Here is a 26,987-nt window from a genome sequence, read left to right as displayed (position 1 = left end):
ACTCCATAACGTAGCATGGCATGAAATTCACCTTAAAGCTAATAAAATGGTGTGTGAGGAGGTAGCGGTCCCTAGCAGCTCACCTGCCAGCGTCCAAACTCAATGGCGGGACAGTGCTGCGCGCTTAACCCAGCTGCCTTCCCAGGGGAGGCCCATGCTCTTGCACAACACTGTGGCTGCTTTTTACAACCACCCGTCTTAACCGTCGTCCTGTAGGGTTTCGAGGGCTTTCTGCATGCGTGGCAGAGGTCTGGACGTGTTCCCCGTGTGTGCTGCTGCCACAGCACTCACAAAGCAGCACGTTGGGTGGTCTGCTGGTTCTCAAACAGGGGATGCTTAGAATCCAAGATCACCTTAAAGCAAGCCGTCTGTTAGTACCAGGGAACTGAATCACAGTGGTGGTTCTAGCTCCAGCATGGTTTTATCTATGCAGATTGGCAGGTTAGCTCATAACTGTGTCTCCTGCCCATGTAATCAAAGGCACACTTATTCAAAGGGGAGCTGCCAGGGCTGATTTGTTACGTGCATATTGCACACTTAGTACTCTGTGTGCTCTGCGGCTCCCTTAATGGTATCGGTATTAAAAAGCAAACAATATGTAGCAAGGACAAAGTGGCTTTGTGTTCTATAAATAGGTATCTGAAAGCCAGGCCTTTGCCAAGCAGTGTAAATTTACTTTCTTCTTTTTAAAGCTTCTTCCATTTGATTCCATATTTTTTGTGTTTATTTTTACCTGTTCAGAGGAGCTTGGACCTGGGTTTTGGTTCAGTGGCACCTTCTTTGTTTTCACGTTTATTTAAGGCCTTGCAAGGCACACCAGGGTCAACAGTAACTTTGTCAAAACAGGAGCTACGCCAAATAAATTTGGCCTGATCTGCTTCGAAAGCAAAAAATCAATAGGGAAATTGTAGCGGGCAGGGTACTGCTGGAGGAGGGAGCCTGTTGCTTCAGCCTGAATTTACCCGTAAGGGTTTTTTTTTTACGAATAAGCAGCAGCAGCAGCTGGCTAGCGTTGCTCCCCGCCGTTTAAAACACGGCCCTTGCCCGAGCCCCCCGGGCAGGCCGCTTTCGTCGGGGCTCAGCGCAAACGGGGAGGCTGCGGCAGCGGCGCGAAGCCCCGCGGTCCCGCACGGCCCCCGGTCCCGCACGGCCCCCGGTCCCGCACGGCCCCCGGTCCCGCACGGCCCCCGGTCCCGCACGGCCCCCGGTCCCGCACGGCCCCCGGCCCTGCCCGCGGCGGGGGGCGGCCCCGCAGTACCTGCGCGCGGCCGGCCCGGCCCTCTGTGACGTCGGTGGCCCGGGCCGGGCGGCCCCGCCCCGCGCCGCGCGGGGAGCGCCGGACACGCCGCGGGCGGCAGCAGCGGGCGGGGGGAGCCGGCCGGGCGCCCCCGGGTCCCCGCGGGGGGCAGCTATGGAGCCGCTGCGCCGCCGCCTCAGCCTGGGCGCGCTGCTGCTGCTGCTGTCGCTGCTGTCGCCGAGGCCCGGGGTAAGCGAGGCGCGGGCCGAGCCTGCCCGCTTGGCCTGGGGCGGGGGCTCGTCCCGCGGGGGACCGGTGGGCAGGGCGGGGGCCGGTGGCAGAGTCCCCCGGCCGCAGCGGGGCGGGGTGGGCGCGGCTCGGCGTGCTGCGGGGGCGGCAGAGCCGGAGGGGGCCGGGGGAGGCCTTGCCCCGCGCAGGCCAGGCCCCCCGGCGGCGGAGAGCGGCGCCGGGGCTCCTACGGGGGCAGCGCCAGGAGCGGGCAGTGTGGCGGAGCCCCTTGCCCCCTGCGCTGCCGTTGATGCCCTGCGTGGGGCTTGGGGCTGCGGCGGCCGAACCCTGCCCAGAGGCCGTGGACCTGTCTCTGCGCCGCACCTAACGCCCTACCTGAACGTAGAGTGCATTTATTAATGCTTGAAACATAAAAATACCATGAATTTCCCGTAAAGTGGTGGGTGGAAGCAGCACAGGGAAACTTGGAAGTTGAAACTATGTAGGTGGATGGAGAAACTAGTGACATGTGCTAGAAAATCTATGCTCTGGCCCCCCACAACTGAGGGAGCTTGTTTTCTTCCTGAAAAAGACCCCAACACTGTATGTGTGTTGACAACCAAATACAAATGACCAGCTACATACCGAGATACTGCAGCATTTGGATCATCCTGTTTCCAGAGCAAAGATAGCAGCGTGCACTCTGTGTACATATGGTTGGTTGGTATCCAAAAGAGACTACAGTCCTAAATTCAAAGGTGAAAGACAAAGTGCACAAGTCACTGCTCTACAGAACCTCTTCAGAAATAACCAGGTTGGTTGTAAGGTACTGCGTGGAGCAGTAAAAGCACAGGGAACGGTGAAACTGGTGCAAAGCAGATGGCATGCTGAGCAGATTGTTTTCACAGAGGTAATAATTTTAAAGTGTACTTTAAAATGGGTGCCGTGTACTGCATCTGTAGAGATGGAAAACTAAGTCTTCAAAAATTCAGTTCTGAAAGGTGCTGCTCTGTAAATTCTCAAGATCAGGAGGCAATGAAAAGGCCAGCTGGCATTCGCTGTTTCCATTATACTGAAGCGTAGAAGAGGAAAGTTTTAAGTTACGTTCTCGGATGGATTGTTCATTGTTACCTGAAAATGCTGCTGTAATATATGGGGGTATAGTTCAGGTTAAGCAAAGCTGAAGACTTCATTTTTCACCTGGATATAATAGCTCCACTCCCCTTCTTCAAAAGTAAACACTTTTAGTAATGAAGCTGTGTAACATACCTGCTGTTGTTACTTCATTGGAAAACTGGAAAGAATTAAATGCAGGCTGTAAGCATGGTAGTGTGCTCATGTCTTTGTCTTAGTCTGGACTATAAGGTTGGACTGAAATCTCCATGGGGTCCTGACAGCTTTGGGGTTCAGATTTTGTAGGGAAAACTGTTTTGCAACTCATGAAGTTTTAAAAATAGTAGTACTAATAGATTATTACTAAATTTTGTGTAATTTTACTTGCATAGTCACACAAAAACCTAGACTCAGGCCCAGGTAGAATTCGCCCCCTTTTTTCTCTAGATTTCTCTCTCCTGGTCTCCCTGCCCTGCCATCTTACCTCAGATCAGTGTCTGATCTCGCATTCTCCATTTCTGTTTCTTTTCTTGGCGCTTACCCTAGTCTTCTTGCTCTGCCAGCTGTAGTCCTCACCGTGACTTCCAAGTTGAAATCTATTCCGTACTTCACTCCCTTTTCAGAACTAGTTTTAATTTCTGTGAACTCAGTCCCAGTCATCTCACCTGTGATTAACCCATTTAACTGGAAAAGCTTATTTAGTACTATTAATGTCACTTGAGTAATAAATTCCCATGAAAAAGGCTGGCGTACAATTCTTGGTATTGAGGTAACAAGAAAAACATGAGATTGCCTGAAGATTTGCAAATTGCGTTTTATATAGATTTCTTTAAGGGTACTGCTCTGCTCTGCCTTTTCTTTCTTTGATAAATGCACTTTGTTACTTTATATCACAACGTTAATACTGTTTTCCTTCAGTTTATAAGTTCATACAAGGGCTTCCTTTCCTGTCTTTATAAGATGAAATGCTGTCTCTTGTTATTTAGGTGACAATGTATAGCTCTTGGAATTGCCCTGGCAATGTATGGGAACACATTATAAAAGGGTGACATTTCAGATACAGCAATGAGAAAAGCAATAAAGCTGTAAATAAACAGTTACTGTAAATATTATACAGTAATGATTTACAGTGCTCACTAGTTTTAAAAAGAAACCTCATTTTTTGTGAGCCGTGGACGTTCCAAACTGTGCTTGTTTCTCTTTTAACATGGAGTCAGTTTACTCAAAAATAACAACCTTTTGGGGATTAAACTGGCATTTAGGACATGGGTCTGCTCTCTCCTGCAGCCTACGGGATGGGTTTCAGTGCTCTGGTACATGGTGTGTGTGAGCTGCACCTGGCATGGGAAAACCCCGGCCTTAGCCAGATGTCTTGTTATCTCAGCTGGAGGTGTTTGGCCACTTAACTGATTCGCATGAAAACCTCTGTGAGACAGCAGAAGGTTTTAAAGAGGGCATCTTCAATCATGATGTTAACTAACATTTATGTGTTTTGAGTTGCAGATCTCCTTGTTCACTCAAAACCCCAATATATTAGGGTTTGGGGACTGCAGACTTGTCTTGCACAACTAAAATTAATGGACAGCTTTGTCCTGGAGTGTAAATTCATGTGTTTATAACTGTGTCTTGCTTATTTTGGTTGCTGGTGTTCCTGTGAATATTGAAATAAGTTTTGGCTTTACAGAGAGAATCAAGTCTGAAAACCTAGCTGGGACGTTGTGATGTGGAGCACCACTCGCAGTCCAGTCACGTCAGAGGGTGGCTGGAGTGGACCTCCTGTAGTTTTCAGTTTTTCCTCTTGCAGTTCGTACGGGCATATGAATGAAAAGTCGCTGGAACTGAGTTACAGTGTTGATGAGAAGTAGCTAAAGAAGACATGTTGGAATTTAGTTTAAGATTAAAAGATCTGTAGGTTTGATTTCACTTTCTAAAGAAGATAGAACTTAATTTTTTTTTTAGCTCTCTTTCATGGATTAACTTTGTTATCAGCTATACTGAAAAACTTCCTCCTCCCTGTCCAGTAACTTACTGAATTTTACAAAGAGTTTCTTCATGGAATGGTTTTATTATGCATAGTCAGTTTTAGCATCTAGCCTGGCAATGAAGCTAGAGAATAGCTGTCAAAACCATAGACTGTGATGAATATGCCAAGTGCTTGCAGCGTGTGCTGATGTCTAAAAATATTTTGCTTTGCATCTGTATTGGTTTACTGATTGTGGTTTCAGTAGCCTAATTATGGTATAGGCCTTTTCTTATTTTGAGGAAAGTGTCTGGTGCTGTTAATGCCAAAGTTATTTTTAAATACTTTTTTACTAAAATGCAGGTGTACAGCTTGATGTATATTAAACTAATTATCCAGTGAGGAATATAGATTTATTTTTTTCTCTCCAGCTTGAGTGATTATATATCTTGTCAACTTTTTTGTTCAGAAAGCCAGGTGTTACCAAAGAAATTATGAGGATGTAAATTCTAGTTAGCAAACCATCCATCCTTTGTCATCCATCAAACCTTACAAATTAAGTTTGGTGCATATGTATTCCAACTTAAGACTCAGAAAAGAGAAAATTATTGTCAGGTGACACTTGGCACTGTGATTTGTTTACTACCGAGCTTTCAATTATTTCTATGGAATGGGTAACACTGCTCAGAGTCAGCACACACCATCACACATCCAGGTCACTCTGAAATGTTTTCCTGTTACTTATTCATACTCGAAGAACCTCCTGTGGTATCACTGCCACAGCAAAACATATTTCTAGGTTACAGAACGATAACCTCAAGGAACTGAGTGGCCTGGTTTTCTTTTTATCTGCTGCTTCTACTGACTTCAGTGGGATTTGTGCATACTTGGTGACCTGCATTTCAAAAGTACTGGTTTTAAGCAGATAAATTAATGGAAGGGATTATTTCTGTGGAGACTGTTTTCTTCTAACACAACAAAACAAAGTAGGGCATTGCTCTGCTAATCCTTAAAACGATGTGAAATGTTGCTGTGAATGAAGAAGGTACTGTCTTTGACATTGAACTGTACCATAGCCGTATACGAACACACCAGAACTTGTCCTACAGCTTCCCCTGACCTTCGTTTGACTCTGTGGGCCCTTCAGAATTGCTTTGAGTCATTTTATTACTTTGATTTCTAAAACGTTTTAAAGATGTGGTAGATTTGGACTGAAGGAAGATTCTTCTGCAAGCATTAATTAGTATTTATGAAATGTGTTTCTATTTCTGTTTATGAAATGCTGTTTCTATTGGACAGTATATTTCTATTGTAGCTTAAAAATGCTATTTTCTGTTTAAACCCTAATCTTAGGCTGTTAGAGATTATTAGCAGTCGGGCACCCTAAGAATGGTAGATGGGAGTGGCGCCTTCCCCCCCCCACACCACAGGGGAACTTGAACTACTATGAAAAGCTTAAAAGAAGCTATAGTGATTTCTTGATCTTAGTCGTATCTGAGAAGTTTCTAGTCATTCTGCCTGTGGGCAACATTCAGGTGTTCATCTGGTTTTCTACACAAGCTTGTGTGAATACCTGCTTCAGCTATGGTTTTCTTTCCTTATCATTTGGCTTCTAAATGATCTGGAGGGTGCATGTATGGAAAAGCACTCGTACTCCTGTGACTGCAGGATGTGCAGAGGAACTCTTTGCACGTTAGCACTTTCTGTTTGGTCCCAAGTACTAGCAACCTTCTAAAATGTCAGTCATCTGGAAGACCACCTTGGTTAATGATGTTTTGATGAGAGTTCCAGAACAAACATTTAATTCTGTAATTTCTATAGCCTTGATGCCACAACAGATAGACATTCAAATGCTAAATATGAAAATACTAAATCTACAGATCTGCAAGTAGTGTTCCATGTACTACATGTTACTGATATCTGATGCCTGACCATAATCATGGTGGTTATCTTACAGGCACATTTTTTTGTGAAAATGGTACAAGCTTTTATACTCTTCTCAATAAGAAGACAGGAAGAGAGCTTTCTGGAGAATATACTGATTCTGTAAGATAAGATAAAAGATAAAAACTTGCACAGAGAGTAAGATCTAGCCTAGAAAAACAATTTTAGTCTGTATACATAGAAGATGTGGTAGATTTGCTGTATGTTGAATTTTATTTGCAACTAAACTTCAACAGTAGTCATTATATTCAGGGTGTTGAATTCCCACCTGTGATCTGAAGGAACTTCAGTAATTTTCACTTCCTGCCTTTAACAGTTGTATGTTCTTGCTCGACTTACTGTGTTTCACTCTAGGTGCAGCTTCACTGTATTCATTAACTAAAATGATCAGCTTGAGTAATGGATGTTTTTGGTGTATCTTTTTTGATAGAAGAGCAAACAGTCATTCCAGTCTTTTAATTTAAGTGCTTTTGTTCGTGGAGTGGGTTTAGGGTAGATAGATTTTTATGAAGAAACAGGTATTTTTTGTGTACCCTGTGGTGTATAATGTACAGGATTTATACCATATACATGGTTGTATTAAAATACTGCCTAAAAATATTTTCTGCCTGATCTACAAATCTGATCAAAGAAGACTTAAATTCTCTGGGATAGGGATTTTTTGTGAGTGAAGTGAAGATACATCTGCAGTGAAGATACACATTTGATATGAGAAAGCTGAAATGTGCTTGTCAGAAGTTTGAGTAAAAAACCAATCAAATTAGATTTAAATTAAAATTAATTTAACTAATAAATAAGAGTTTATAAGAAGTTGTTCAAATGTTGTAGTTCATTGTGATTTCTTTGAACTCGCATGGATATGTAGTATGCACTTTAAACAGCTGCCTGGTGTTGAGCAACATCTGGCAGTTGAGAGCAGTGGTTAATTACATACGGTTAACCTGGCAGGCACGGTTTGTTTGTGCAATTAGTTGAAATTAAGAGCTGTACTATTAATTCAGTGTCTTTGGTTCATGTGTTTTGTTATGTTTCTACTTTGTAAGCCCAGAGCCCCACTGACAGCTTTATGCAACTGAGGCTTTAAAGTTATTTCATTTATTACAAAGCTTCTCAGGTAATATTTAAAGAAATCAAATAACTGTTATGTGTTATCTAAAAGAAAAGCCTGGGAAAAAATATGTATATTTGTGCATTAACTATATATTAGTTTAAAAGACTTTTCAACATCCTTACCTATCACAAATCACTGTTAACCAGAATTGTTTGCGTGTTTTGGGTTTTTTTTTGGGTAAAATGTGTTGAGATCTTCAAATGAAAATTAATATAAGAGTGTAAAGTGTTACTGCACAAAAGCTAATTTGGAAGTAATATTGACCACCATCCATTACTTCTGGTTTTCATCAAAACATTGTTTCCAGTAAATTTTGAAGTGTTTTCCCTTTCTTAACAACTTGAAAACAGAATGATTAATAATGGCTGGATGAGCGTCAGTGGGGTAGTATGTGGCTATACATACATACATGTTTTTGAGGATGACTGCTGTCAGTTATGTCTCAAGATCTAACCCCTGTACAAAATGAGTTTGGGAAGTGAGCTGGCATTTTGTGCCATGCCACGTGTTGGGGTGTTACCCCACCGTTACCTGTGTGGGGGAGAGGTGACTTTGGTTCCATGGTAAAGAACAACAAATAGACAATTCCTTCTTCTGTTAATCCCAATTGTTTGTTGAACATTAAATTTCACCAGAGCCATCCTAGCTCTCTGGTTTGCTTTAATGTCATTAATTTATGAATGACAGATTCTGAGAGCCAGAGAAGTTACAGTTGGGCTCCACTGCAGCAGTAGTGCTGTAAATGGAATTTGGAAAGACTGAAAATAAAATCATGAGCAGTATATATTACTGGAGTCACCCAAAGAAGTAACTCCATGAAGTAAATGTTCTAAGATATGGAGGATTTCCTAATAGTTGTTCCTACTGCTGGTACCCTATTGAACTGAAATGTCTCCTCGTGCTTAAATAGTTTATGCACGGTGAGATCAGTATAGTCTGCAAGTCTTCTAAATTTTCTGAGCTCGAAAGTTGTTTGTCCTGCAAAGGGAAGGAAACCTGTTTAAGTGCAGCTTTTTTCACACTCCTGGTATTCCTTGAATTGGGTATCTTTCTGGGGCCTCATCACAGCCCACTCATGAAATATTCATATTATAGCTCTGCATTCACACCGCTGTCAGTCATTGCCTCACACCAGTGATAAGGCTGAGGGAATCTGTCAGTCTGATGCAAGACAGCATGTTAGAAGTGAGGAGCGTTGACACTGCTCAGTTCGTGCCTCACTCGCTCATTAGTGTTAGGAAGATCAGTTACTCTAATTCTTAGATTATTATGATGTTCTGTGGGAAGCAGTGCTTTGTTTGCAAAGAAGCCTTATCTTTTGCATAAAAGCAGCTATAAAGATATCTACAATGCAACCCCAAGCTTCCCTTCTTGTTTTTGTTCAAGGGTAGTTCTATGCAGGCAGCTAGATAGTGATGGATTTAAACAGTAAATCTTCTTGGGGAGGCAGACTGACCTCACGGTCAGATGGCTTTTAGCTCCAGATGGATGTGATGGTGGACTGTGGGTTATCAGTTCCCCCGCTTGTTGCAGAATCAGTGGATCTGGCTTGTTAAATGCTGATTTAGGAAGACGGGAAGACTAGACAAGATGATTATAAATCAACTACACCATCCTAAGTTGTTTTGGGAGTTCATGTACCAAAAGACCTAAAGGGCAACATTTTCATGAATTACTTTGATGCAGTGGCTACGGTAGTTTGCTTTATCAAAAGTTATAATACAAAAGAATGAGAACTTGTAACTTTGCAGTACAGCTTCTCTTTGCTCTTACATAAAAGTCAGGTCATTAGGCTAGAAAGATACTCTTAAGTTCATTTCTGATTAGTAACGTCTTGAGCTGCATATTCTATAGGCAAGCATGAGAGGAGCTGGTATTCGGTGTCCCTGTTTGAATGAACATTGCAAAGCTTCATTCCGGATGCAGCTGTAAATGTTTTATTTAAGGGCAGATATGTTTGCAGCCTGATAATTTGACTACTTCAGATAATGAAAATTATATTTATGGGTTGCAATAAATCTCCTTTTTTTCTGCACTTCCAGCAGTTACCTCTGATCTATTGTTTGGGTATTGTTGATTTGTACTTTCATTTTTTCTGTACTGTGTGTTTTACAATTGTCTGCTGCAGCTGTTTTTGTTACGACTAGAAAGAAGCGCATAATGTTTGTAGGTGCGACCTGAAAGTTGGCTAGTTATTACTTTATTATATTATCCTTTTAACTTTATGCTTTACCTGAAAGTCTAATGCTTTGAGTGGTACTACAAATGTATAGTTTTCCAAAGAAGTTTACCCCTATATCCATGCATTTTAATTTGGCAGTGGTGTATTTTGCTTCGCAGTAATTCTAACATGACTGATAATTGTTTTTTACAGTTTAAATCATTTAAGACATTATTAATAATGTAAAATTCATACACTTCCATTTCATGAACCATGGTAGGTTAAGAGTTATTAACTGTGAAACTTGCTAAACATGGCAGGTGGCACGCAGGTGAGCAGTGCAGATACAGTCTACGAATTACCAGTTACTTGAGCGGTAACTTGAGACTTGATAAATGGAAATGGGTCGGTCTTGGGGTGTATGGGATCATCCTTAGCCAGGATGAGAAGAGCAGACGTTAAATGAACATGTTTCTGCTTTGTGCTGTGAAGCACCTTGGACTTAGCCTCACTGTTCCGGTAATAGCTACATAATTCTGAGTCCTTGATGGTTATATGACGCCCTTTTAATGAAATTGCATGCTCTGTGATACCCAATCTCAAAAGTTGCTTGTGCTGTAGGAGTGACACCAGGCACCAAACAGCTCTGTACCCATACGTGTAAATACGAAGTGATGTGTCCCCGGGGGCAGAATGATTAGAATGTCAAATTGAGGTTTGAATCCTGCAGCTAACTGCTTTCTAGGAAATGTCTGTGGATGTGTTAATATATACGGACTTCCTTACACAGTGTTATTTACTACCTACTGCAGAAATACGGTATTGGGAGACGTAAGGTATAAAAATCCAATTAAGTGGTTTAACAGTATGGATCTTACCCACCCTTTAAGCTGCATCTATCCTAAATATTTTGCTCTTGCTCAGAGAATTTACATGCTTGCAGCTCCATCCTGTCTCTCAGCTGCAGTCACCCTCGTAGAATATTGATCACCTTTCAGTTTTATTTATCCATACTCTATCCAGTCAAAGTCTTTTGATCTTTAGGGAACTAAACCCTGGCAAATGTTATGTTCTATTTACTTGGTAATAGCATGTTTTTGACATTAACACTTAGGTTCTCTGAGCTGCTTTGAAGTCCCTTGCTCTAGCTGACTTATCACATAGTCTTTGTATTAGTCCTTTCCTGTCTCTGTCTCGGATTTCTCCCAACTCTAGTACAGGAAGACATTGATATTAAATTGAAAGTGGACGTTGAGTTAAAGCAGTTTATCTCTATTTATCTCTAGGGGAACTTAGCACAAGAAACGGTTCCATAATGTTAGGGTGGGGGGGGGGGGGGGGGGGGAATCACTTTAATTCAAAGGGCCAAGAAAGTCGTCCACTTGTGTGATTAAAAAGAAGTGATGTTCCAGACAATGTACTATATGGGACTTACAAGTAAACTCTGTAGTAAATAATTACCTTCAATGTATGGATTTTTCTTTTCCAGAACACCAGCTCAGTAACTGTGCCAGAAACACTGTTGTTTGTTTCAACCCTTGATGGAAGTTTGCATGCCGTCAGCAAGAGGACAGGAGCAATCAAGTGGACTTTAAAAGAAGGTGAGCAGAAAGTATCCTGATGGCCTCTACTCAGTAATGGTAGTAACGTTCAAATCAATTGATAATTCAAACTGTTGTAGGGCCTGGTAATAACTTTATTTTCTTTCTTAATTTTGCTTTTGCTCCAGTATTAAGCTGCAGTGTTTCTGGAGTCATGTTCATCTTCATATTTTCACTTTGCAGATCTTTCCCAGGTTGATGGTGGGTTTTTTTTTGCCAGAATGTTTAAGCTGTAGTGGTGTAATTGGTAGGTATCCTGTTTTATGGGAGTGAGTGCAATTATTTAAGCAAGCATAGAACAGAATAGATGGCAAATGAGAGTGTCAGCTGGTGGAGCTGGTGGCCAAGGACTTGCGTGATTGTGTCTCTGGAATACCCTACATTCACTGGTGCAGTGGATATCATGCAAACCTCAGGTCTTTTTTCTATAATAATTGTTTGGAAACAGCAGAGTTTTTTAAATAAAAGGACTGCACTTGTATAAAGAAATTTAACATTGCTCAGTGACTGGAAGTGATTTTGTAATTTTAATTACAGAGTAGAGATAGCTCTTTATGTCTTTGTGAAAAATTCAGAATTTAATACAGACTTGTTTTAGTGGGACTCTGATTACATGTGGTGGAGAGATAGTAGCACTTTCTCTTCACTTCTGGAAATAAATTGGAAAGCAGGTGTAGATGGAAAGGAGTCACAGTGATTGCATCATTCTCTCCTGTATTTTTAAACCTGATGTCAAGTTTAGTAAGTGAGCTGAAATGGTAGGGAATGGATTGTGCATATCTGATACTGGCAGTACAAACCATTTTTCTTATTTGTGAAGCCATTCATATTTGAATAGAAATCTACCCGACAAAAAGTTAACTTCATAAATGAGCAAAAAATGCTTTGGTAGCTCCTTTTGGAGTAAAAAGGGATGAACAAATATTTTCTTGAAGGATCTTGATTAACAGGTGTGATCACATTTTCTTCCCTGTTTCCTCTTTAAATTTAGATCTCTCCTTTCCCTGAACAGGCTTGAATAGAAAAATGTTAGCAGCCTCCTCCTTTGTTGTTGCTATAGGCTGCTGCGGTGTTGAGAGCAGCTTACTGGTTTTTGCTGGTCGTTCAACTGACATGAACATACACCACATAGTCCTGTCCTAGAAGGGTATCTTAACTGGCAAGAGTCTTTTTGAGGAAGAAAGGAACACACTTTGGTAATGAAAAGGATCTTAGAGTGTATTGCTCAAGGAACTTCCCTTATTTAAAAAAATAAATAAATATTGTGAAACTATTGTTGGTACAGTAGAACTGCCAGACTGGATAATCTAGTTTTATAGGACTTCTTTTTTCCCCTCTCTGTTGCTAACTGTGCATTATTCTGCACCTTATGTACATGAGGTATGTTCACTTGCTTTTGGCAAAGCACTTACTGCCCATTGGTTTATTTCTGTATAATAGAACAACACTCAAGGGCCTATGGGAAAAAAATAGTGGTAGTTATCATTGTTACAAGATGTCTCATGAGTTAACTTAGTTAAGTGTACATGGAGCAAGGGCCTGTACATATAAATTGGTGATGTAATTTGTAATTGGAAGGTTTTTATTTATTTTTGCAAAACTGTATTTGTTGGTGGTCACCCTGTGGGTGGGAAGCCCAACAAAGATGCGACAGTGTTGGGAAGTAACAGCCTGTGAAAGTCCATACCATCTTGCTGCGCTAAATCCCTGGAGAGATTTAGTGATGCAGAATTCAGTATTAATATTAGTGTCTAAACACCATTGTTCGGTGCATTCTCTCTGTCAACAGTAAGCTGTATTGCTGCAGAGAATTACCCAGTGGGAAGCTGCATGCATTGCAAGCAGTGTTCTTTGCAGGTGCCATTTTACCCTGATTACCAGACAGTGAGCCATGTATGTAGTTCACCTGCTTTGGGAAGCTGTGGAGGTCACCTGAAGTGTTGCAGCAGCAGCATTCATCAGGAGGGGAATGTTTTATTGCTGCACTTAAGCAGCAAGGTATTTAACAAAGGAAAATTCATATATGTTTTATTTTTATTGGGGGAAAAAACCAAGGTAGCATTCGTTATCAGGTGGTACTTAAACAAACATGAAAATCTTGCCATGTGTGGTTTGTTTTAATTGAGTACTGAAGCTTATCTTAGGTATGCAAAGTAAATGAGCCAGTGGTTATCACCACAATAGTATGTTTGGGTTTCCTGCCTTCATCTAGTGCTGGCAAGAAAGGCAGTCTGAATACTTGTGCTCCCCATAGAGCAGGCAAAAAAAAAATGGGTCTGTTAGTAATAGGACTCTCCAGCAGTTCAGAAATAAAGCTGCGTTCCCTGCAGTTACAGGTAGCCTTATTTGTTGAGGGTGCTTTATACCCTCATTTCCTGTTAGCTTCAAAGGGTCCTACTATCCAACAGCTCTCAGGTTTTTTCAGTGGCCAGGTGACTGATGCTGCTTGTTCCCTGGGCCTTGGAAACCTGGAATATGGTTGGAAAGTTTATAGAAAAAACCCACACTCTTCCTCTCTCCAAGTTTCTGAGAGACACCTTTGCTTCTGCTGTGACCCCACAAAAACTATGGTATTGAAAGGCATTTGTTTGAATGGGTATTGAAAGGTTGTGGCACACATTTGAGATCAGAAACTAAATAACGCTCTTGGTGCCGTCTCTGAGCAGTAAAAGGAGCTGTCAGTTCTAAGTGACAGGGTGATCGTCTCCCATCTTTTCTGCACTTGCCACTAGCAAGGTATGTGGTGAGCGTCCTCAGTAAGATTACTTAGGTTGAAGTAACTTCCCCAAGACTGCTGGAAATGAAACTTCTTCTGTCATTCCCTATAGATCTCTTCGAAAGGTACCGGAGTGCAGCAATTTAGGTTTGCTTTTACATGCGGACAAGAAAGTAGCCAGATGGTGACATTGGCAAGCCAGAAACTGGAGAGTGCTTTTCTCCTTAATGTCAGACTTCGCATTTACAATTCTGATTTCAGTGTGAGCTTTAAGAACATGATTTTAAGACTGCCCTGTTCTCTCACATCTTTGTAAAAATCATCCTGTACATCTTTGTTAACCGGAGAACTTAAGTTAATGAACAGAATGTTGAACTTTGAGATGTTAAGAATGTAGTGTTTCAAACTGTACTCTTGGACAGAGTATTTCTCTGTTCTTCTCACAGTCAGTCCTGTGTGTCCTTCTGTACCATTCAAAGCAATCTCCTTCTCTTCGTTCACCAGCTCCTTAAAAGCTTTTCCCCTAAGAACTAATTCAGAGTAATTTGCCAGAAGAACGTAATATATACAGATTTGGATCTAGATTTAGAGCCAGCAGAAGTTTTGTTATGATCTTCAGTTCCCTGTAGCAATCAAAAAAACAATGGTCCACAATGAATTTAAAAGGTTTTGATTTCTGATACCTTACCCATAACCTATGGGTATCAGTGGTCTGGTCATGGTAAGACAAAGATACACAGACTGTATCTATCAATGGTATGCATTCTGTAGATTGTAGAGGGCAAATCTGAGATCTGTAGGTCCTGCTCCAATAACAGTGGTTATTCCCAGGTAAGAAGCAATATCTTTATGCATAGCTGTAAATCAATAAGGATAATCAAGACAAAATGATTGTAGAACGGTACTCTTTCCAACAAATTCCAGAGGATAGTTTGTGAGTGTCTCTAACCTCATTTGGTGAACTTGCAGCAGCATGTGAGGATGACATGATCTTGAACTGGCCCATTAGCTGAAATCTTATGGTAGGGCCTCAAGTCAGTAAACCGTTTTTTCCATCTGGTTCCAGTGGGGCAGCAACTTACTCATTTGTTGTTTCAGAATCTCCCACTTCTCCTTTTCAGCCGTTGGTTCTACCTGAGGGCACGTTACAGCAGTGAAAAGACGAAGTCTATCTTGCACATTAAAAAGACTTGGGTTTTGGTCAAAGGGCAAATTTTATCTTACCATGTGTTTGTGAAATACGGAGAAAAGTCAAATGTGTTATATTTAGCATTATGGTTGGTTTCAAAAATTGCATGTATTTTTTTTTTCCATATATGTATGTAAAATATGGATTAGAATTATTTCAGAGTAATCTGAAACGTGTGGTATACTTCTGCCCACTCACAAGCAATGGATAGAGGCACAAATATTTTCTGGCCATGATGCAACCAAAACTGTATTGGGACATCAGCCTGCTGCCAGGTCAAAATGTTAATTTCAGCAAGTGTAACTGAACTCAGTAATTTGCTAAATTACTGGACAGTCATTATGTTCACAGGTTTCTAGTAACTGCTGTACTTGTGAATAAACTCTTAAGAATTCTAGAAGAAACCTTTATAATCTAGTATCAATGTCCTTTAAATTCTTTTTTTCCTAACACAGTTATTTTACAGATCTTTTTATTAACTTGTAAAAATGAAAGCTTTTGAGTTCTTACAGGATAACCTTTTTGCAGTCCCACAATGACAAGGCGAGGTACCAGCTATCTTTGTAATGGCATTTCTGTGCTACTGATGCCCTTGAACTCCCTGTGCTTGTGGGCATTAATATGCGTTGCTGAATGAATTTAATGAAGAGTGGCAGTGGCAGTAATTTTACTAACAGTGTGTGCTTGTTTACGCACAGGTGTGTATTACCAGATCAGAAAGCTAAAGCTTTTGTATTATATATTATATATGTGTGTATATATGTGTTAATATGTATGAAATTGTAGGATTTTAACGTAGGAATTATTAACATACTCTGCCTTAGTGGAGGCTACAGGAAAAACAAATCAGAAACCCATGGAAATGTTTGTAGAAATCTTGATCTTCCCTTCAGCACAAAGGAGAGATTTACAGGGTGATGTCCTGCTTCCTAACTCACCCCCGCCATACTGCATAGTTCTTTTGGCATCTTTGCTTTCTTAGTCTAGAAAGAGGAAAGCTTTTGTGCAGTTATCATGCCAAAAGCTTTATGTAGGACATTACAAGAAGCTGGCTTTTCCTCTGCTGCTGGAAATGGAAGCTTAAGGGAGAGGTAGATGTATTTATATCACAGGTTTATCACATTTTCTCTGTAAAGTTTTTTGTTCCAGTACAGAATACTTCCTGCTTTGTTCAGTGGTTACTATCGCTGTTGTTGGTATTGGAACAGATTGGGCCTGTTAGAATGACTTACCTAATCACAGGGAAAATTTTGAAAGCAGGATGACATGATTACAGTCTCAGCATGTTAATACTGGAGTGCTGAGCGGCTGAAGAGAAGATAAGGCCTCAGTTCTGACTTTTGCAAGAACTTTTACCATTTGACCTGTTGTGGAGCAGTAGATGACTTCAGTTACAAGACGACTCATCTTCTCCTAGTCTGTATTCAAGCATATGAAAACTATTGTAAGACCTGACAACAATAAATTAAACTCAAGATTCTCTTTTTATCTCAGAGTGAGTTCTTATTTCAAAACAAACGTTGACATAAAGTTGGAATATGTGCCAAACCACATGAAAGTAAGTGTGAAGAGTTCATTGTCTGTCTTCAAAGAATCTTTGCAGAGCTACAATCTTAGTTCAAGAGGATGAAAGTGTTAAGAAAATGAGAAAATTTAGGTTACCCCAGTGGTAAAGATGTAGAGAAATGGCTTTCCACAGCCTGTCTTTCCAGGTGGATGGTGCTAGTAGTGAAAGGAGAATTCCTTCCACTTCAGAAAATAAACTCCTCCATCCGTTTATGTTGACTCTGAATAGTCTAGTGCATAGAAATGAATCAGATGTTGATACTAAATGCTTTCTAACAGTTCATACAGAACACTTAGGTGTTGCAGGAAGTGTTGCAGAATTATCAGTTCTGGTTCATGTACCAGTAAGTACTAAAAAAAATTCCCTGCAGCTTTGTAATAACATCCTAATCTGTTCCATCTACCTCTTTTTTTTTATCATTGTTAGCAAATACAATTGCAGTTACTGAGAAAACAAGTAAAAGCAGGAACTTTTCCACTTCTGATGAAGCACTGTTCTACATGTTTAAGATAAATGGTATTAAAGAAAAGGTAAGGACTTTGTCATGAGCATGATGCTTCTGTGCAGCACATGCTGAACAGCTTGGAACTTGTCATAAAGCTTTCGTGCATCTCTTCTGATATGCAAGAGTGCTTCAGAAAACGCACAGCACAAATTGAAGAGATTTTCATGGAATTTCTGGCATCATTTATTAAAGTGTAGGATAGATACATTTGTTGATGTAATAGTTATGTGACATTTTTCCAACAGCTTTCAGAAATATAAGCTTGGAGGTAAAAACCTAATGCAAGTAAATATTGCACACACACATATGTGTGTGTGTGTTGTCTTTCACTGTTATGGTACTGGTTGGTCAATACAATCATGCTTTTGTAAAAGTAGATTGCTCAGTCTTAGAAAATCATGCAAAACCAAGTTTATTAGTCAGAAAATGCAGTACTGTATTATTACTCACTGTATTTTGGGGGCAGAGGGAAGCTATAGGAAAGCATTTCTTACCAGGCTCTCCTGCAAATGTCATGGACAAACCAGGATCAGTTGCTAGAAAACATAATACACCTTTTGAGATTTCCTGTAATTATTCAGGTTTTCCTGAGCATTCTTTGAAAAAAAACCCTGAAATATTAATATGTTTGAGGAAATTGCATTCTGACCTGTTCTACTGTAAGTGCCTGTTGTGTTATGTCAGTAACGGTGCAGTTAGAAAATTTGGAACTTGATTTCAGATAGCACTAGTTTTATACTGTAATTTCATATGACAACTTTATACCTCCATTTAATTCAGAGAATAAGGAGTCCTTTTATTAAAATGAAATTTAAAAGTTTCTGAAGATAATTTGGACAATAAACTATTTTCTTATGCTTTGCCTAGGCTGACTAGAAAGTGATTTTAAAGAAAAACTGCTTTACTATACTTAAACAATGTATATGCAGTCAGTTATGACCAAAAACAAGTTGTGCAGCATTGTTATCACCAAATATCATTTGAGGAGGAGATGTTTGTAGATAGGACGAAGTTGCTCAAGCACTGTTGGTGAAGATTGCTGTTGTCTAGCAATAGTCATCATCACCATAGGCAACAGTTTACTTTTTACCAAGTGAGACTCTCTGTGTAATCAGCTCATCAGGAGACACTTAAAAGTTCATTTGGCTTTTGCCTTTAGCAATGCTTGTAGCATTTGCATTAAATTTTACTATAACTGAGGCAGGTGCCATTTTCTGCTGATTTATGATGCTGTTTCCTTCTCAAGACTGTGAGAGTTTGCCTTCCCATGAAGCACTTATTATCAGAAAAACTCTAGCTTGTGATCTTTAATGTCTTTTTTTCTTTTAGCTCACTTCACCTAGACTTGTGAATACATTGAGTGTATAAACTTGACGTCAGCTTTTAGGAGTTCAGCCTAGCAGTTCAGCTCCAGATTTCAACTGCTTTGTATAATGGTCACCTAATGCCTTTTTTTTTTTTTTTTTTTTTTTACCCTTGCTTTTCTTTTGTAATGGAGAGCTGATGTTGTAAGTCACCATGTGTTGCGTTAGATATTGTAAAGCTCATGGAATACTTGAAGCAGACACTGAGAAATAATTGGCATATAATCAACTCTTGGGTTTGGAATGAGGAGGGTCCCTCCCAGCATATCCTGAAGTCAGTTTCTCACAAGGGATGAGTTGCTTGATGTAGTTAATGAATGAAGATCTGACTAAGTAGCATGGTCTGTAGAGACAGCTACATAATGATGAATCACTTAGCTCCTTTGTTTGAATGTTAATTATTCTTAGGGCCTTTTGGTGTGTACTTGGGTTTTTGATAAATTAAATGCAGTTGATGATATAATGTGGAGCTCTACACTTGCATAGCATTCCCATCTTACATCAGTGAACAGTGGTAATGGTGATAGCTCATCATTAAGAGAAAAACTGCTCAAGATAGGCACTTTTGCAGTCAGTCTTCTATGACTACACGTCAGTGTTTAGGACTGTTAAAGAGTAGCAGCTAAATTATCTCGGCATTCTTGTTGCCTTGTGTATGAGGCTCCAAGTACAAGGTAACAGGACAAGGTTCTGTCTGTGCTGTCCAGTGGGTTGCTTCCCAGAGCTGTGCACAGCTCTGCAGGGTCCCTGCATTAGAGGAAATTTGTTGTGATGTGGAAGGAGACTGATGTGTCCGTGCCACGCAGGAGATGCCAGTGCAGTGGTGAGTAACTGTGTGATGAGGGAAACGGGTAAAGTGTGCAACTTGAAAAGTCAGCTAAGCAGCGAGTTTGCTAGGCGTAGTAAGATTCAGGGCTTAGTAGAGCACTGCTCCCTCTCCAGTTAATTGGGTTGTTCCCAGAAGCTTACTACGCTTTTGAGTAGTTTACTGTGACAGCTTTGAGGATGTATCTGGAACGGTTTTTAGATTTGAGGGGAAAAAAAGAAGAAAAGTAGTTAAGTTTTGAACAAAGCTGCTCTGAGAGCGTTTACTATTGTAAAAAGGAATCAATGAAAATAAAAAATGGCCTTGCTGTTATTCCTCGTATTATGCTTTCTTTCTGCCTCTGATAATGTATGTGCATCTTTTGGTGACTGCCGTTTTCAACTGCATTGTGGCTAAAGGTCTGTTTGGGTAGGGGTTTCTTATGTTTTTTAAATCTGTGGTATAAAACAAAGGGACATCCTCCTGGGCTGTTATCATCGTTATCATCAAAGCCAGTAGTTTGTGTGGTGCAACATATGCAGGGTGGTAGAGACTTTGTAAGACCCATGTAATGAACCCTGAATTTCATGTTCTTGTCTTGCTTAGCTCTGCAAATATCCCAGTACACTAAAGCTGTCCCGAATCTGTGCCAGTTTCCCAACCAAAGCCTCTCAAAACATCATTGTTTTCATTCTTACTTCCTTCCTGCTGTGTCATGATGTTTGCATGGAGACAGGACAGGTGAAAAAACAGTGTTTGTTTGCTTGGTCATCTTTCATCTTCTTACTTGGGCTCATTCTACTGTGATGGTTTGATTTCCCCTGCAGAAGTGAAGATACCTTGCATCCTCTTGACTTCTGCATTACTTTCTGCCAATATACACACAAATAAGCACACGTTTGTCTTGGAAGTTGTAGTGTATGTCTCACAAATCTGGGAACTTTTGTGGTTTTGGCATCTGGATTGCAATTCCCATGATTCAGGATTTTTTGAGGCCTCAGATAGTAATTTCAAGGTCGCATCACCTTAGATTAAAATCAAATCATTGAATTTACCTTTTAATATGTAAGGATTTAGATTTAGCGCTGTCAGGTTTTATTTCATAACTTCTTTTGTTGATGACATCTAAACTGTGATTCTGAACCACTGAAAATACAAATTACTGTGAGATTGTTTCCAAACCTTTTGGTTTTTATGTAATGTGGATTCTTGGATAAATTTTAGCGGGGAGATTATTCAAGTGAAAAGATCAAGGTTTAGGTAATTTTGTATAGCCCTTGACGGGCTTCTGGTTTTATTTTCAGTGACGTGCTGATCATGGAGGTTTTATCTTGGGAGTAGGAAGTGGAACTAAGCTATTTTTTTCTGACTTACGTCAGAGTCTTGCTCTTAAGTCATTGGCAGTCGTCCTGCTCATTTCCGTAGGTGTAGCCCTGAGCTTTTTTCAGTTTGAACGTTGCATCTTAAATGTTGAATTGGCTGGAAAGCATACACTTACCTGCCTGGTACAGGGGCACCTGAGACATAAGGTAGCAGAGGTTCAGAAAACACAGATTAAAAAATATCAAGATACCTACTTTTGTATCCCTGTTCTCACAGTGCCTGCAAACCTCCATTAGCTGTAGCGTGTTTTTTAATTAAAATTGGTTGTTGAAGCCTGCAGGGTGGAAGCAGTTGCTGCAAGTTACGGTCTGCTGCCTCCTGGGCAGCCAGTGCCCAGCGATCTCACACACCTACGGGAAGCAAGAGTTTTTATTAAGAGGTGTACAGGTGGTTCTAACAGACTCTATGTGCTCTGACCAAGTGAGAAATAAAGAAAAAACTCAAGATACAGTAACTTGTGAAAACAAGAACTGCTGTCTTCTCAGAGTCCTCTCCCAGGGGGTGGCTGGGGAGCACTGTGGATAAAACTGGGCAAAGAACTTCAGGAGGTTTAAAACTTCTCAAGTGCTTTGTACTTTCCCATTTTATAAACCTGGTTTCTAGACCAAACAGGAGATGGCTGCAGCTGCTGAGATAGCCGCTTTCAAATTCCATGCCTCAGACGTTCAAAAAGAAGCAAATTGTTGCAGGCTTGACTTAATCCTGTATCTAGTGAGTTCAAGGAACTGAGTTGCCAGTGTTACGACATTTTCTTTTTATCTTTATGCAGATCCTGTACTCCAGGTGCCAATACATGTGGAAGAGTAAGTCTGTTTCCTTTATCTCATTTACTGCTTGTTCGATTTTCTCTGACATCTTGAAATTTGGTTTAATTTGACCTAAATTATCTATGTACTAGAAAAGTTGCATACCTTGCATAAGTCAATTTAAGGTGGTTTAGAGAGCAGATACAAAAAATAATAGTTCTGTTATTTGTAGTGCTAGGAAGAAACATCATGTCTGCAGACAGTTCTCAAGCCCTTGCTCAGGTTTAGGGATGAAGCGTGCTGACTGTGCCACAATCTTAGTTGAACACCTTTGAAAATGGCAGAAACAGCTTGGGAGTGATCTCTGGTCTTTGCGCTTATGCTCTTCAAATGAAAGACTAAAAATAGTGAAGCCAAAGAAACTCCAGCTACCACCACCACCAGAATCTTCAAATGAAACCCTCGGGCTGTTACTGCAGAGTAGTTCCTCCAGCGCAGCAATCTCACATTTAGCTAGAAAACCTGGGGCTGTAACTTTATGTCACTGAAGTCAGTGGTAATATCCTTTCTTTTTTGTGGTTTGTTTTTGATGTTGGGGTTTGGGTTTGGTTGCTTGGGTTTTTCTTCTAGTTTGGAGTGGGAGGGTTGCCTTTACCTCTCAAATGTACATAATTCTGGCAACTCGTTTACTGTTCCTTGCCTTCCTTATGCTCTCTGTTTTTGTTTATTTGTTTGGTTTGTTTTTAATTGCATTCTGTGGCATTTTAAAAGCATTCAGGACTTGTTTAAGAGCTTTCACCCAAGTGATTGTCTGCCATATTCGGATCTTTAGATTTTCAGATGTATTAGTAATCTTAGGTTATATCAGTTCTGAAACAACTTCCTTTTTTTTCTTTTTTTCTTTTTCACAGTTAATAAATTAAACTTAAAAAAATGGGTAATACAAAGTAAAAAATATAATGTCAGTTGAACTTCTCTGTAAAGCCAGTGCTGGCCATAGTTGCTTTCCTGTTCTCTGAGAAGCATGGTACGTCTTTTTATCGTTTATAATTCCTGCTTAAATCCTAGGCCAGCATTTCTTCCAGACCCAAATGATGGCAGTTTGTATACACTTGGTGGCAAGAATAGTGAAGGCTTGACTGTAAGTATGTTTGTTAAATTCTCTCCTCTGATAATTTGTAGAAAAGTGCCCTAACCAGACTCACACGAAGGACAAGTCCCCAAGGGAGCTTCCCGCTTTCTTGGCGGTACTGTAGTTTTGCAGGTTTTTGTGCTGTTTAATGGAAGTGTACCAGTTATTTGGAAAAGCTGGGTCAGACTAGCCAAAAACTAGTGTCCACTGCCTGCGCTGATGTTAGGATACAAGTGTTTGGGATCACAGTGGCCTATGTTATGTTGCTAGCACCTTTGCAGAGTGAAAACATACTGTATTTTATGAGAGCAGAAAGTTGCCACTTTTCTTGCAATCATCAGGAGATAATTTCTACTTGAAAATACCAATACCTGATATGTTTTGTTCACTTGTACTATTTTTCTGTAACTTACTAAAATAACGATGATGACAGATACTGAATAATCTCTGTACGATTTGTTGGGAAAGTTGTACCCAGCATAATACAAAACTGATACGTCACTTTCACACAAATACATAATTTTCTAAAACCATCTGCCAGAAGGCAGGATTAATAGATACTTTGTGCTGACACCTTTAGATGTCTTTGTAAGATTTACTAAGCAGACAAAAATACTGAACCTTATCAAAATAGTCACCAGTCCATGTCACCCACAGATACTAGCTAATACTTGACTTCTATTTTTAAACATTGTGATGATACTCAGACAAAATGTTTGGCTTCTCACAAGTTTCTTTTCTCTGGCAGCTGTTATGATTTCCTTCAAGAACTTTAGTGTTGTCAGTAAATACTGAAATATTTGACTGCCCCCACCCCCCAGCACAGCCAGATCATAACTTGCAAAATGATTCTTGGTTCTTTTCCTGGGTGAATCCATGAAGCAGCAATCTATTTGAATCTATTCCTTTATTCTGCTAATCTCTCTTTCTGAATTAATTTAATTTCTGTTTAGGATCATTATTATAGAAGTTTTAAGCAAGAGCGGAGCAATTTTAGCATATTCAACTAAACTCACAAAGGCCTGATGTTTATTGTTGGTGCAGCTTGTGCGTTACTCTTGTGACCTCATCCCAATAGGAGTCTTAAAACTTAGCAAGGTTTGTCACCCATTCTGTAAGTGCAGTGCGGGCTTGGCACTATCTCAGGAACTCTTCAGGTGGAGATTTGCGCTTCACCATCTTAACAAATTCATTTGTCTGAAGACATCTGGCCTTTGTAAGTATTACTGAATGTCCTGTGCAGAACCATTTTATACTCGTTATAGGTGAGGCAATTAAACCATGGTATGTTGAAGCCCAGGCAGTTTGTAAGTGGTGATGGTAGACCTTAAAGCCACAGAGCCTTGGCCTCCAAACCTCCGAGCTGCAAGTAGTTCTTCCATTCTATATACATATTTCCTGTGGTAAGCTCACCGAGACAGACTCCTCTCTGTTCCGGGTTTGCAGAGCAGGGCCTTGACCTGAAATTTTGAGTTCTCAGGCACTACGGTAATATAAACAATAAAAACCTGTCATTTGAGATTTCTGAAGTTGTCTGACTTCCCTTTTCTGCGAACAAATGCGAAGACTGTCACACCAGTGTGAATAAGCCTATTTTGTTGGGTTTTTTCTTCCCTAGAAACTGCCATTTACTATCCCAGAGCTGGTGCAAGCATCTCCCTGCCGCAGTTCAGATGGGATTCTGTACATGGGTGAGCTCAAATTTTCTCTCTTTTAGATTATAAATGTTGAGTGTCTATAAAATGTAGAGACTCCCAGACAGACTGCATGGAAATATGCTTTACTTTGGGTTTTAGTTATGGGTTTTCGTGAACCTTTCTGATGTCAGAAAATATGATCAATATAGAATTCAATTACTGTTGGAAGATTAAAACCCACCTACTTTTCCTGAAAGAGAAAATAGCTTTTCTAAGCAGTGAATAGCCTGTATGGGGTTTTTTGGTTTCTTGAGATGCTATCTCTCAACAAAATGTGACTTCTGCTTAAAATCTTCTTATGCTTATAAATGTCACTGCCTCACAATTATAATTAAATTAGAAATCCCGTTGCATCACAGTTAGACATCCTCCATTATCTGAGGTACAGGCAGTTCATTTATACTACAAATAATAATGAATTTATGGCTCACTGTCCTGACTCGTTCTAATTGCAGATGGATTTGGGAGGAGAAAGGGAGAAGAAAGGACAGTTATTTCTTCACACATTTTACTGTTGTGATAAGGATCAGGATGAACTTAGTATTGTTTTTTTTTAATCTCTTGAAGGGCCAGTATCTACTTATCGTGTCTGTCCAGTAAAGGAATCAAAACGTTTATTTGAAGTCTCTAAACACAACACACATGTTAGTGTCAAAGAAATACTTAAGGTCATAGTTCCTGGAGTCTTGAATAGGATACTAGAATTATAGTCCTTGAAATCAATTTGAAATGTGTGGACCCTCATAATTTTTTTTCTACCTACTGTCCTTCAGCATTAGCAGTTCAGTCTCCTTTGCTGCGGGCTGACAGGATTTTCTACACTCAGAACTTCGTTAGATTTTTAGAAAATTATTTTTTCACATCGATAAATACTGTATTTTGTTTTTCTTGTCAATATTTGGGATTGGCCGGTTGTGCTAAACGATGAAATTAAGCCTGACTGAGAAATTGTTTTATTAAAAATGCTGTATTCATGCTAAGTTCATGAGCTTACTAAAGAAAAAAGAAGACTGAAAAGCTTGATGGAAGTGCAGTTTTTCCAGCTGAATGGTAACGTGGCTGAAATTGTGATTCCAGGTAAAAAGCAGGATATTTGGTACGTGATTGACCTCATGACTGGGGAGAAACAGCAGACCTTGACTTCCTCATTTGCAGAAAGTCTTTGCCCGTCAGCATCCCTCCTGTATCTTGGGAGAACAGGTCATATGCTTTTTTTTCTGCAGCTTAGAAGAAAATTTGTTGTCATCCTTGTTTTTCAAGTTTAGGCTCTTAACAAATGACCTTGTGATCAGTTCAGGTTTTCAAGTTGACTTCTTAGGAAAAACTTCTGCACATTATAATTTTGGACTGTACAGAGACAAACTATAACAGCAGAAAGATACTGTTTTTTAAAAACTTTGGCAGTAGGCATCGTCCCTTATTGTTCTTGGTGAGTAAGTGGCATTTATATGCCGTGTAACAGGGCATTCCAGCAGCAGCTGTGAACCCAAGTTTGCCCTGTAACATACAGCTTTTATAAAGAGTGTTTAAAGAAAATGGAGATATAGCATATCCACTGAAATCACAAATGCCGTATTCTAAATAACTGGTAAAATTAAACCAACACCATATAGCTGTTGACTAGTAGAAAGGAGTAAGTGTCAGACTTGTTCTTTAACGTCTATATCCATGCGTTCTTTTAATGTGATAGTTCAGTTACAGAACACGGTATACTGAATTTTAGAATACAGGGTTTGGAAACTTGTAAGTAAAACAAAAGTACGTCAGAAGCAGCTGTGCAGTAAAAACCTTGTCCTGAGATTCCTGCAGATCACTATGTGAGTGGATTGGGTATTATCTTTAACAGCTGTGAAATATGTATTTATCAGGAGTGTTGGGAAACTGAAATGCGGAGAGCAGCAAGTGGTGTGTGTGGTGTTTTGAAGAGTGTCTCAGATTTGAGATGATTGATTCTATTCTCTCATAGGTTTTTTTGCTTCACAGACTGTATATTTTTTAACAGAGTACACTATCACAATGTATGACACCAAGAAGAAGGAGCTGCGGTGGAATGCCACCTATTTTGATTACGCAGCTACTCTGCCTGATGAAGACATAAAATACAGTAAGAATTTAACTGCTGTCTTTTGTTGTTGTTCTTCCCCTTCTCCATATACGTATCAGCTGTGAGGTTTGCATACGGGCAAAAATATTCTGATTTTTTCTGTAATTAATAGATCAAGCTGTCCTGTCTGAGTTTTGTGCAGTTGATAGGCATCTGCCAGCTTTTATCCTTCACGTGCTGTAAAATCTACAGCCTTCTAGGTAGCTTCAGGTAAACTGAATCTACGAAGACAACGCTTGAAGATACGACTCGATAAAATTTAGTGGAAAATAGCAGGAGAGGAGCTGAACCTAAACTGTGGTGCACGCTCAGAAAAAGCTATTGCATTGCAACTGAACCTCTATTAACCTAATTCTGACAACTGATTTGCTGATCAGCAATTCTTTTGCAATGTAAGGTGTAATGGACTCCACAATTAACATAA

General features: G+C 40.1%; 1 protein-coding gene across 5 annotated transcripts in view; it reads left to right on the top strand.

Moving 5' to 3' along the window:
* ERN1 (endoplasmic reticulum to nucleus signaling 1) overlaps nucleotides 1–26,987 on the top strand; it is a 40,811-nt gene that overhangs the window by 1,743 nt on the left and 12,081 nt on the right. For 2 of the 5 annotated variants that reach the window (XM_055794164.1, XM_055794167.1), the window contains exons 2-7: nucleotides 11,244–11,355; nucleotides 21,654–21,687; nucleotides 22,699–22,771; nucleotides 24,381–24,453; nucleotides 25,537–25,659; nucleotides 26,462–26,563. In XM_055794164.1, coding sequence (XP_055650139.1) covers nucleotides 11,244–11,355; nucleotides 21,654–21,687; nucleotides 22,699–22,771; nucleotides 24,381–24,453; nucleotides 25,537–25,659; nucleotides 26,462–26,563 — 517 coding nt within the window. Of the gene's footprint in view, nucleotides 1–1,310; nucleotides 1,487–11,243; nucleotides 11,356–21,653; nucleotides 21,688–22,698; nucleotides 22,772–24,380; nucleotides 24,454–25,536; nucleotides 25,660–26,442; nucleotides 26,564–26,987 lie in introns of those variants that run through there. The other 3 variants (XM_055794166.1, XM_055794165.1, XM_055794168.1) reach the window with 3 other exon arrangements.

The sequence above is a fragment of the Falco peregrinus genome, chromosome 2, assembly GCF_023634155.1.
Source record: "Falco peregrinus isolate bFalPer1 chromosome 2, bFalPer1.pri, whole genome shotgun sequence".
In the NCBI taxonomy this organism is placed as follows: domain Eukaryota; kingdom Metazoa; phylum Chordata; class Aves; order Falconiformes; family Falconidae; genus Falco; species Falco peregrinus.
The sequence above is the reverse complement of the archived record's forward strand: the minus strand, read 5'-3'. Positions and strand labels throughout refer to the sequence as shown.